Source organism: Peromyscus californicus, unplaced genomic scaffold (genome assembly GCF_007827085.1).
Source record: "Peromyscus californicus insignis strain IS unplaced genomic scaffold, ASM782708v3 Scaffold_6__1_contigs__length_162567912, whole genome shotgun sequence".
Lineage (NCBI taxonomy): Eukaryota > Metazoa > Chordata > Mammalia > Rodentia > Cricetidae > Peromyscus > Peromyscus californicus.
In genome coordinates this window covers 70258233-70271028 of record NW_026294584.1, presented here as the reverse complement: position 1 = coordinate 70271028, position 12796 = coordinate 70258233, and the positions used below count along the sequence as shown (strand labels likewise).

At 40.3% G+C, this 12796-nt stretch overlaps 1 protein-coding gene and 1 non-coding gene across 2 annotated transcripts in view; both read left to right on the top strand.

The window, feature by feature from the left end:
• Hibadh (3-hydroxyisobutyrate dehydrogenase) overlaps nucleotides 1-12796 on the top strand; it is a 105351-nt gene that overhangs the window by 18834 nt on the left and 73721 nt on the right. Inside the window, exon 4 of the mRNA XM_052719895.1 lies at nucleotides 2926-3047. Within this exon, the coding sequence (XP_052575855.1) occupies nucleotides 2926-3047 (122 nt within the window). The remainder of the gene's footprint in view (nucleotides 1-2925; nucleotides 3048-12796) is intronic.
• Nucleotides 10025-10188, top strand: LOC128100235 (U1 spliceosomal RNA). The gene has a single exon (XR_008214747.1). It is a non-coding gene; the product is annotated as a U1 spliceosomal RNA (small nuclear RNA).

Sequence of the window (12796 nt, the reverse complement as noted above, 5' to 3'; positions counted from 1 at the left end):
GAAATTGTACCACTCTTAAAAGCATAATTTTCTTATAGTGTTCAGAAATCCAGAGAAGGGGTTCTGTGGAAAAATAAAACCAAACGTTGGAAAGAACATCGTAATTTAATATTTTATTATATAATAAAGAGTTATTGTATGTCCTCTGGGTTAGTCTGTCTGTAGTGAGAACTTTGGGAAGCTGGAATTCAGTGTTAGCAGTAGCTCTTTGAGTAAAGTATAATTTAGGTCAGTCTTTCCTATCAGTGTCTGTCTTCCCTGGTGCTGTAAACCTGTTGGTGAATTGCTGCTCACTGCCAAACCCTTGTGGTTGTGTCAGAATGACAGTGGTTGGATCCCATTTTCTATGCTTTCTGGTTCCTATTTCTAACTTATTTGTTATTGAATTCAACAGAGAGAGAGAGAGAGAGAGAGAGAGAGAGAGAGAGAGAGAGAGAGAGAACAAAATACCATGTAGACACTTGAGTTACCTACACACTGATTTCTAGTAATGCTTGCTAAAAGAAAGTAAAGTTTACTTTCAGAAAACCGTAGTATGTGAAATTTGAGGTTTGGGGAAATTGAATTGTTGGAAAACTAACAGACTTGGAAGGAAAAGACGTTTGGATATTAGACAGAAAACTGATAAGATAAATGTTTAGGTTTCAGGGATGGTTGAGTGGCACTCATTTTGGGTGGATCCAGCAGGCCCACAGTGTGTGTGGTCCCAAGGCATCCTGGCTGACTCATTACCTAGCCTGCTTCAGTTACAGCCCTGCTTTACCTCTCAAGGAAAAGTTACTAAAACGTGTAGTAACACAACATTTATTAATATCCTTTACTTTGGAGGAGGTGACAGCTACCAGACATGTTTTGTCCAGGCAGTGCTTAGGAAGAGTTTGGTTTTATATTAAACTATAATTACCTTCTCAGCGATGTGTCCACCTCCCCACCCCTCAGGATTCTTTATTCACATAAGTAATTTTGAGATGATTTCCCACTTGGTTTTAAGATTATTGAAAATGATAATACCACAGAAGACTGGTAGGTTTTATTCATATTTTTTTCTGTTACATAAAATAAAGCCTTTGTACTGAGGTGATTTCTAGTAGTACTTGGCATGTCTCTTGTGTGGAGTATACCCAGATACTCTGTTGGATCTGTCTACAGTGTGTTTTTTGTTTTTCAGATAGGGTTTCTTTGTGTAGCCCTGGCTGGCCTGGAATTCACTCTGTAGACCAGGCTAGCTTTGAACTCTGAGATCCACCTGCCTCTGCTTCCCAAGTGCTGGGATCAAAGGCACACATCACCATGCCTGGCTCTAGTATCTTTTTCTTTTTTTTAAATAGTGATTTTTCTGCATTTTCTTTTTTAATATTTCTACATACTGAGTTCTGATTTTCCAGTCTTGATTGTGTATCCCTGGGTGAGCAGACCCACAGGGAGAAATTGAGGAAACTGTGGCTAGTGAGATGGCTCTGGGTAGAGCTCTTGTTGTGTAAATTGACTCCACAGAGTTGTCCTCTGAACTCCATGTGCACAGCTACACATACATCATACACATACACTAATAACAGATAAGAACTTTGGGGAATTTGCATGCAATTGTTAGCTATTATCCTTGATTTATATGTTTTTCCTTTATTTACTTTTGAGACATGATCTCACTTAATCAACTTAGGTTGGCCTTGAACCCACATTGTAACCCAGGCAGATATTGATACAGCCTCTGGAGTAGTTAAGATTATAGGCCTGGACCACGAAGACCAGGTAGCTAAATTATAGTGTAGGTCAGTTTCCCAGCCACTAGAATAAGCACTGTCTTCTAGATATAAGGGAACTATTTCAGGTACTTGTACTGAACTCACAGCATAACTAGAAATCTCTACTGTAAGAATGATGGAAGTTTATATAAAAGATCTGTGATCCTATTTCCATCTTTATCAATGTATGTATTTTAATTTGCTACAAAAAACATCTTTGAAGGTTCTAGATTCAATCCTTTATTTCCGTTTCTGCCTGTTTAATTTTTGTTTTTTAAAAAGTTTCCATTAGGACAGGAAGTAGGTTGATAGGGAGGTGGGAGTGGGTCTGAGAGGGTGTTGGGTGGTAGGGAGGTGGGAGTGGGTCTGGGAGGAGTTGGAGGAGGGAGTAAATATGATCAAAATACATTATTTAAAATTCTCAAATAATTAATAAAAATACTACTTTTAAAAATGTTTCCATTATTAAAGAATATGCCCTCTTGAAGCAAATAGCTATAGTTCAGTTGCTTGTGTTTATTCTTAGTGAAAATGATATGGATATGGGAAGTTTGCATAAAGCAAACAGAATCAGCAAGGAGAATGATAAATGAATTTCTGTCAGGACTTACTAAAGAGTTAAGCTTTTGAAGACCCAGTGACTCTACAAACAAAAATTTAAATCCTGTCAAATGCCCCTGTAAAGTTGATAGGCTTTAAAAATTGCTTACATGTTAGCTTTACTTGTTAGCATGGCTGGTGTACTTCACCTAATAACAGACTTTACCAATTACTTTATTAGATTTTTATTTTGTTACTGTTTTTTTGAATGAGTATGGGTTTACTTTGAACTGAAATTGATCTGGAACATGAGTAAATATGAGATTTTTTAAAAACTATTTCAGGGCCGGGCGGTGGTGGCGCACGCCTTTAATCCCAGCACTCGGGAGGCAGAGCAAGGCGGATCTCTGTGAGTTTGAGGCCAGCCTGGACTACCAAGTGAGTTCCAGGAAAGGCGCAAAGCTACACAGAGAAAACCCTGTCTCGAAAAACCAAAAAAAAAAAAAAAAAAAAAAAAAAAAAAAACTATTTCAATACCAAGCCAGTTGATGGTCAGCAGTTTTTAGCTGATTCTGATTGTATAGTTAGTTGCATGAAGTACTTATGCAGAATTTTAAACTTGAATATTTTTATTTATACTTAGAAAAGTGAAGAAAGGCTCATTATTAATAGATTCCAGCACTATTGATCCTTCAGTTTCAAAAGAATTGGCGAAAGAAGTTGAGAAAATGGGAGCTGTTTTCATGGATGCCCCTGTTTCTGGTGGTAAGTGCTATCTAAAATACATGTACACCTATTTCTGCTTGTCAAAAATAGCAGTCTTGGTTTTGTGACATCCAAGGTATTTATAGTTGTTTTTAGATCTGTAAAGATTCTTAATCTCTCGTAAAATAAGAACAAAACAAAACAGGCATGCTATTTAGTGCTCTCTTGATACAGCACTGGTATTCATGTAAAAGTCACACATTTTTTAGGTTGAGTTACTGTGTGATAAAGATAAATCACTTCCTGGAAACTGAAGAACTAGTTCAGGAAATACTTAATTTGGGGATGGGCTGTAGTTCAGTTGGTTGAATGCTAGCCTAGCATGCATGAAGCCCTGGGTTTGATAACAGCACCATGTGACTACATGTGCTGGTGCATGCCTGTAATCCCAGCACTTGGTTGGTGGAGGCAGGAGAACCAGGATTTGAAGGTCATCCTTCACTACGTAAGGGGTTTGAGGCCACCCTGGAGTCCCTGATGTCCACCTTGACTGACTCTACTGTTCAAGAAATTGAAGAAGTGATTTAAAAAAGAAGGAAAGAAAGAACAAAACAAAACCACCTGACCCCTCAAGGTCAACATGAGGCCCAGGCGGATTTACAGGTAACTGTTATTAAAATATAAGGTGAAGATCATCAAAATTTCATGTGATTGTTTCCAGACACTAGACAATAAGAAAATACTTCCCAACTCTTTGTACAAGAAAGACCTTGTAACTCTCTTACTTAAAGCAAACAGAATCAGCAAGGAGAATGATAAATGAATTTCAGTCAGGACTACAGAAGTCCAACCTTTAAAAACATAATTAGCCGGGCGGTGGTGGCGCACGCCTTTAATCCCAGCACTCGGGAGGCAGATCCAGGTGGATCTCTGTGAGTTCGAGGCCAGCCTGGGCTACAGAGCGAGTTCCAGGAAAGGCGCAAAGCTACACAGAGAAACCCTGTCTCGAAAAACCAAAAAAAACAAAACAACCCTAATTAGCAGATCAAATCCAACCATAAATAAGAGAAATCAAACATTACAAGTCCTGTGTTTCTTGTATATAGAGAAGGCTTAATATTAGAAAAATCTGTAATTGTAATTCACTGTGTAACATGCCTAAAAGTTACATGATAATCTTTGAGATGTGAAGGACTTACTAATGACATTCTTAAAATTTAATTTTGTATCAAATAATAGCAGGACTGGGTATGTGAGGATGGCGGGTGTGTGGACATGGCAGGCGTGTGGAGATGGTGGGTGTGTGGGGAATGGCAGATATGTGGGTTCAGCAGGATTGCTGGTTTGGCAGGATTGTGTGTATGGTAGGATCGTGGGCATGATTTTCTGTCATTTCCAAAATTGCTGTGTAATAAGAAGTGTTCTTTGTGTGTGTTTGTGCTTATACATATGTAAAGATAAGTATGCATTTGTAGCAGTAGGCAACAATAGCTATTTTATTCCAATTATATTAAACTTGACTTTGGATTTTTAAAAATAAAAAGAAATATAATTTGTCAGCTTTTATTTTTTATAAACTAATGGTTTTGCTGTAAAAAACATATTCCAAGTTATTATTTTTTTGTTGTTATTTTGTTTGTTTATTTGTGATAGGGTCTTATATATTAGCCCAGGGTGTCCTTAATTTCCCTGTCTCTACCTCCCAAGCTGGGATTACAGACATTCACTATCATGTTCACCTTCAAGTCATTTTTGAGTGTCGGTGAAGGAATAAATAATTGTTAGCTCTTCTTGTCACAGTGGATTAGTTACATAAGATTTAAGTATAAAGATTTGTAATAGTACTTAGACATTTCAGAAAATTAAAATTTATTATTAGTATGTGTGTGGAGGTCAGGGGATGACTTTGTGGAGTTGGTCTCCCCTTCCACCTTCTGGTGAATTCCAGGGATGTAACTTCTCAGGCTGTGTGACAAACGCTTTACTCACGGAGCCATTTTTAAAGATGTGTCAGTGTGTATGGTGTGGGGGCATGTTAGTAAAAATGTGGGTACATGAGTATGTGCACATGTGGAGGCCCTGGGCTGATTTGGGGAGTCTTCATCAGTGGCTCACGACCTTATTCACTGAGGTAAGTCTCTCCATTGAACCCAGAGCTCACTGATACAGTTGGTTTGGCTAGCCAGGACGCCCTGTTCTGTCTTCTAAGTGCTAGGATTACAGGTGAGCTGCCATGGTCACCTGGTGTTTATGGGGTGCTGAGGATCTGAACTTGGGTCCTCATGCTGCACAGCAAGTGCTTTACGGACTGAGCCATCTCCCCAGCCTGATTCAGGCACTTGTTGTAAAATATTAGTAATATTGGGGCTGTGGATAAAATTAATAAACTGAGCAATTCTTTCTTTGAATGGGATGATACACAAGTTCTTGCTGAGGATTCTCCTCTCTCTTCTTCCCACGATGTCACAGTAACACTGGGATCAGAGATGCCTGCTACCTTGTGTGGCTTTTTCTGGATCAGTCAACAGCAAAATCACATGCTGAAGGAGCAGTCAACGGGGAACTACAGGATGGGAGAAAGGAGCTGCACATTATCTGACTCAGTACTGAAAAGCAACCTGATTAAAAAGGGAGCAATGGCCCTATATCAACATTTCTGACAAGAGCAATCACCAGTGCATAAAAACTTGTCCAAGGGCTTAGGGAAGCTGTGGGTAAAGCATGTAGCCCAAGCATGAGGACCTGAGTTCGCGTCCTCAGAACCCAGGAGTCTGTGTGTGGTAGTGGTGCTGGGGAGGGCTATGTATGTGCAGGTTGGTGTGCATGCTTGTGTGCGTGTGTACGTGGAGGCCAGAGGTTGATGTTTGTATTTTCCTCTATTGCTCTCCACCTTATTTAAAACCTTTTGGTATTTCTGTATTTATTTACTGATTTAGAGAGAATATGCATATTGAAGTTAAAGGACAACTTGACAGAGTCTCTCCTTCCACTGTGTGGTCTCTGGGAATTGAACACAGGTCACTAGGGTGGCAACTGAGACATTTTGCAGGACTCCACTTAGTATTTTTTCACACTGCTATTTTGTGTGTGTGTGTGCATGTACACACTTTTCATATATGCCCAACCACATGTATAGAAGCAGAGGACAGTTTGTGGGAGTCAGTTCTCTTCCACCGAGTGGATCCTGGGAATTGAACTCAGTTGATCAGGTTTGGCAGCAGGCCACTTTACCTACTAAACCATCATGCCAGCCCATCCAGCCTTATTTTTTTGAGATAGTCTCTCACTGAACCTGGAGCTAATTAACTTGTTGGCTATGCTGGCCAACAAACTTCTGGAATCTGCTTGTCTCTGCCTCTTTAGTGCTGGGGCTATAGACAGGTGCCTGGCTTTTACGTGGACCTGGGATCCAGCCCAGGTCCTTTTGCTTATGCAGTAAGCACTTTGCTGATTGAGCTGTCTCCTCAGCCTGAAATAGTCAGAAACATTTGAAATCCTTTTCTTTTCATGAAGCAGTGTTTAAGTCCTAATACAATGGTGAATGCATCTGAATTTGTACTGTTATTGATGAAAAGCTTTGTTTTGCATAGTGGATAGTTTGTGATAATTAATTGGTTTGACACTTGATCATTATGAGATTAATTAGTATATAATAGCAGCTTATTTATATTTATATGGTCCTCTCAGTTATTTTTAGGTTTTAATATGATGGATTAGTCTCATATTATTTTATATATAAATATGGTTTGTTGAAAATGACTCTAAACTGAGCACACCTGTAATCTCCTCACTAGGGAAGCTGTGGCAGGAGGATTATTGTGAAACCCAGTCAGAATGGGCTACATGGTGAGAGAGACCCTGTCTGAAAAGCAACAACAAAAAGATTGTGCTCTCTCAGTTAAATAAAGAAGGATTACCTGTGTGTCAAATAGGCAGCTTTAAAAATCATTCTGTTTTACCCTAATAAAATGAAGGAAGAGGAATGTGGGGAAAGTACACTTTAGGAACCTGGAATCGACCCAGTTTTATGGAAGCTTTGTATTCATCAGTTTTGGAATATGGGATACTTTGGATCATTTGAATAAAACCTTAAATTTTTTCTTCCATGTATCCCTTTCTTTATATCTGTTTCAGAGGCTGGAGACTTTGGGTATTTTCCTCTATTGTTCTTTATTGTTTTTATTTATTTATTTGTTTGTTTGGTGTGTGTGTGTGTGTGTGTGTGTGTGTGTGTGTGTGTGTGCGCGCGTGCGCGCACGCGCCTTAGCATGCATTTGAAGGTTAGAAGATAACTTTGGGAGTTTGTTCTCTCTGTCAACTATGTGAAAACTCAGGGTATCAGACTTGATGGCAAGTGCCTTTACTCACTAAACAGTGTAGCTGGCCCCTCTATTTTTTCAGGTAGGGTCTTTCACTAAACCTGGAGCTTTCCGTTTCAGCTGGCCTGGTGGGCCAGCAAGTTCCAAGCAGCCGCCTGTCTCTGCTTCCCCAGTGCTTGAGTGACAGATGTCTACTGCTACATCTGACTTTTACATGGTGCTGGAGTTAAGAACCCAGGTCCTCATGCTTCCACAGCAAGCCTTTTACCTACTTAGCCTTACAGCCACCCCTGATGTTTTAAATGAAAATGCATTTAAATAGCTTTATATATGGATATGAATATAGTAGTGTACAAATACAAATAGGACTATACCCCAAATTCTATGACCTTTTTAAATAAAAGAGAAATTTTCGACTCAGATGATTGAAATGGTGTAGTGTTTTAGGATGTGGATAATTTCTCCCATCCAGTACTTCCATTTCTTCCTAAGTAATATTCTGGGGAGTAGCAAAGAAAGACCCTTCCTCTCTTATTTTCACAGTCCATGAAGTAGCAGACTGAAGGTTTTTCCTAGGTTGGGTTTGATGGCTATTAAAGCAGCAGAGATGACTTCTGTATACGCCATCTTTGTTAGAAGTAGCTCACAACGTGACCCATGTCTCTCCTGCAGTTGTCACAGTCCAGTGCCAGCGTTACTGCGAGAGCACCCAGCGCATCTCACCTCTTTGATGCTTCTTTTTAAAAAGCTTCCAAACTCTACACGTTCTTTTCAGATCTCATCCTGTTGTGTTTCTAGGCATTCATTCCCTTGTTTCAGGGTTTGTTTGTTTGAGAATATGGAGTCTTTTTCTAAAAACCCAACTTCTTCGGTTAAATACTGCACATGTATTTGCCCTCACCCATTCCCCTCACCGTGTTTATAAGGCGTTGGGAAGGTAAGAAGTTTAAGTAGATACTGAGCTGATAGGTACTGCCTAGTTTAAGGGAGAACTTAATACTTACTACCCTCAAAGTTCTCTTTTAAAAAGACATTTTAGCCGGGCGGTGGTGGCGCACGCCTTTAATCCCAGCACTCGGGAGGCAGAGGCAGGCGGATCTCTGTGAGTTCGAGGCCAGCCTGCTCTACAGAGCGAGATCCAGGAAAGGCGCAAAGCTACACAGAGAAACCCTGTCTTGAAAAACCAAAAAAAAAAAAAAAAAAAAGACATTTTATTTTTAATTAATAGAGTGCTTGTTCATAATTATGGGTGTAGTGTGACATTTCAGTGTTATGTTTAGAGTGTCTAATCAGAGCCACATAACTGGAGTGCCTGTCACCTAAGACACTGATGTTCTTACGTACTCTCCCATCTTATTCTCTTTGACTACATTCTGAACTTTACATCCCATTCTCCTGCTTTTCTTTGACTACATTCTGAATTTTACATCCCAGTCTCCTGCTTTTCTTTTAGTTAACTATGTCTTTTTAACCTCTAAACAGTAGTTTTATTTTTTTCATGATTTGGAATATTCTAGAAGTAGAATTGTGAGCGTATTTCGTGACTTGTTTTGTCACTTTCTGTCCTGTTGCTGTGTCGTCCATGGTGTTAGAAGCATCAGCTTATCCAGTCCTTTGTGAGCATTAGAAAAAGCTGCCCTCTGAGTATTGAAAAAAACTCCTAGGTAAGCCAACAGTATCTGATTTGTCTTTGAAATAAGATATCACTGCAGAGTCCAGGCTGGCCTCAAACTTGGCATCTTTCAGCCTCTGCCACCTAGTACAGCATGTCCCACCACACTCTGCTCCAAAGGGACTTTGTTTTCCCCCCCAAAGAAAAAGTCACTCTTTTTTGGACAAATGTCACCCTACATCAGGGTTTATGACTTGCCTAACAATGTGTTTGAATGTCAGCCTCTACTTATCTGTTTGGCTAAAGGACCACATATAGTACATGAATGTCTTATCATTACATAGTTATTGTGTAGTTCATTAATTTTAACTGCTATGTGGTAGTCTGTATAAACATTCACACTTCAGCCTTTCTGCTATGATGCATGTTTGGATTACTTCAGTGTTTTAAAAATTATGCACATTTTTATACATCATGGTAGCCTGCCCTTTCAGTCTGTCAGGTATAATACTTGGAACATTGTTGGTCTTCAATAAATGTTCAGAATTTTAGGTTGAACTCAACTGGAAAAACAACTATGAAAAATAGACAGGATAGTGGTGAGATGCCCTTTTATCAAGGTGGAAATAACTCACAGAGATGTTAAGTAACTTAGTGCAAGCTCTTACCTGGTTGGTGGTAAAGCTGAATACGAGTGTTGTAGCTGAAGTTTTTTCCAGTCCTGCAGTTTTCTCTCACCCGCCAGTCCCGCAGCTGCTCAGACCCAACTGAGTAAACACACAGAGACTTATATTATTTAAACTGTTTCGCCTAATGGCTCAGGCTTCTAGCTATCTAGTTCTTACATCTTAAATTAACCCATTTCTATAAATCTATACCTTGCCACATGGCTCGTGACTTACCAGTATCTTACATGTTGGTACTCATGGTGGCGGCAGGCAGCATCTCCTGACTCAGCCTTCCTGTTCCCAGAATTCTCTTCTCTGCTTGTCCCGCCTATATTTCCTGCCTGGCTACTGGCCAATCAGCATTTTATTTATACAGAGCGATATCCACAGCAGAGTGTGATGTTGCTTCATATTTGTTGTGTTAAGAAACTCTTTCTCATACTTACCTGGCAGGGGAGATACCATGATCACGAAGGTGGTTTTCCCAGGGCGAGGCTTATCCATTGCACTCCGGATGTGCTGACCCCTGCGATTTCCCCAAATGCGGGAAACTCGACTGCATAATTTGTGGTAGTGGGGGACTGCGTTCGCGCTCTCCCCTGTAAAAAAAAAGAAACTCTTTCTCACCGGGCGGTGGTGGCGCATGCCTTTAATCCCAGCACTCGGGAGGCAGAGGCAGGCGGATCTTTGTGAGTTCAAGGCCAGCCTGGTCTACAGAGCGAGATCCAGGAAAGGCGCAAAGCTACACAGAGAAACTCTGTCTCGAAAAACCAAAAAAAAAAAAAAAAAGAAAAAAAGAAAAAGAAAAAAAAAGAAACACGGTGTTTTTAATTTATTTCAAGTAGAAATAAAAATTGCCAAATGGAAGAATGCTCTTTAAAGTGTAAACTCATTATTTGGCTAAAATAGCTAACAGCTGATGTGGTACACTGTTATAGTAATGACTTTGAATGCCTGTTCTCCCAGGATCTGTTTTCTGTATGTACTCGAATGGATTGGGCTTAACTCTCTGACTTGCTTTGGACAGTGGTGTATTAGATGTGTTAGACAAGGAGATTTGGAAAGCACTTTGAACACTAGAATGTGCTCTTTTTCTATGTAGGAGTCTTCCACCACCAGAGCAGCTTGATCCAGCTTGCCCCAGTCAGAGTGCCAGATGACTGCAACCTCATTGGTTACCTTGAGCCTGACCAGCATATGCACTGTCCAATAGGCTCAGACTAAATTGCTTGCCTACAGAATTGTGAGAAAGTAAAAGTCCTGAAGTTTGGGGTGGGCGGTGTGTACCCATAAAGAACTGGTAGACCCAGTTAGGTCAGATAACCAAGATTCTTGTCCAAGATTTGTTAGCAAGCTGGAGAAAATGATTGTATATAGAAATCTGATTGCTATAAACAGTTCTGTGCCCTTAAGTCTCTGTATTTTTGATTACCAATGAGTATGTTAACCAAGTTACTTGGCAAGTTGGTATAAGATACCCACATTTGCTCACATCTGGGAAAGTAGTTGGTAAATTTCAAAAAAAGTTACTATTTTTTTCATGGTGTGTTGAGGTTAAGTAGTATGTCCAGTTTTTAAGTGTCTCTTTTGCTCCTACAACGGAAATTTATTGTTAGAAGGGATCTTATGAATACTTTAGTCTGACTCTGTTATTTTGTAGATGGAAAAATTGAGGTTCAAAAATGATAAATGACTTGCCTCGAGTTCTCCAGGTTCTTAGCAAACCCGGGAGCAGGGTTTTAGTTTCCAGCTCAGTCTTGGCTCTTCTGCCATCTCCCAGAACTTCTTCCCTTCAGTCTTGTGATGATTTCTCTTTGTCATAGCAGTTTCCTTCTGATAGCTCCATTTCCAGCGAGGCCGCCTTCCCCACAGCTAGTTCTGTCTGCTAGTTTACTCCCTGATGGGTACTGGCACGGCAAGGGGAACTGCCTTGTCTTCTAGCCCTTAGAGGCCAGTTTCTAACCTGAGTGGAGCTTACCATTTCTTTTTGAGTCACTTGGGAAGAATTGGTTGAGAAACCAATATTGTGTAATTTGGAGAACTCTGACCAGTTCTACTAATTAGTTGGCAAGTGACCTCTGCTCTGCTGACAGCATGGGTTAGAACCAGTTTTGGGAGTCCTTCCTGTTTGCGATTACCTAGCTGCTGCTGCTTAGTCAAATAAGCCTGCAGAGGAAGAAGTAAGTGCTGTCTTCCCTGAATCCCTACCAGGCTCGGGTGGGACTGGGACATGATCTGCTCTGAGATGTAAGCCCTTGGGAGTTCAACGGGAGTGTGCCTGAAAACCACAAGGCCGAAACGATGGTTTAAGTTGCAGCAGTGAAGCTGTTCCATGCCTTCCTTCTGTGCCGTGGATCGCATCTGGGCCGTCACTAGGACTGCCATGCTATATTTACGTGCTTGTTTCTTCTGCTCGACTCAGAAGTGGGTAGACCTAATTTTTTTTATTTTTATATCTCCAATGCATATTCCTAATGGTCATTTAATAAAAATGACCAAAATCAATTGGTCCTTCCTTTATTTTCTTCCTGCTTTACCAAGCTACCTGTTCGTTCATGTATGTGATGCTGGGGATCAAGTGTAGCAGGCTTTCTTTTAGGCCACCATCCAGCTCCCAAATCATGACACAGAGATTTATTATTAGTTAATGAATGTTCGGCCTCATCATAGCTCTTATTTTAATCTGTTTCTCTTTATCCACCCCCCACCCCCCTTCTGTATGTCTTACTTTCCTGCTTCTCGTGTCTGGTTGACTTTCGTCTGCCTGGCTTCTAGCCCTGGGTGTGTCCCTCTCTTTCTCCTTTGTTCTCCTTCTTTCTTGAGCCTAGATTTGTCCTCCTACTTATTCTGTCTGCCCACCAGCCCCCCCTATCCCTTTCTTGCCTTGCTATTGGCCATTCAGCTTTTTATTAGACCAGTCAGGTGCCTTAGGCAGGCAAGGTAAAATAGCAACACATCTTTACATAATTAAACAAATTCCACATTAACAAATGTAACACACCTTCACATAGTTAAAATAATATTTCACAACACTCAAACATGACTTTCCCTACCACTGAACCACATCCCCAGCCCTTTTTAAGATGATGATAGGGTACTTGCCTAGCATGTACAAGACCCTGAGTTTAATCCCCAGGACTGCAATAAGTAAGTAGGTAAGTAAGTAAATGAATAAATTACAAGTTTAATGTTAATATTAATTATTTGGGT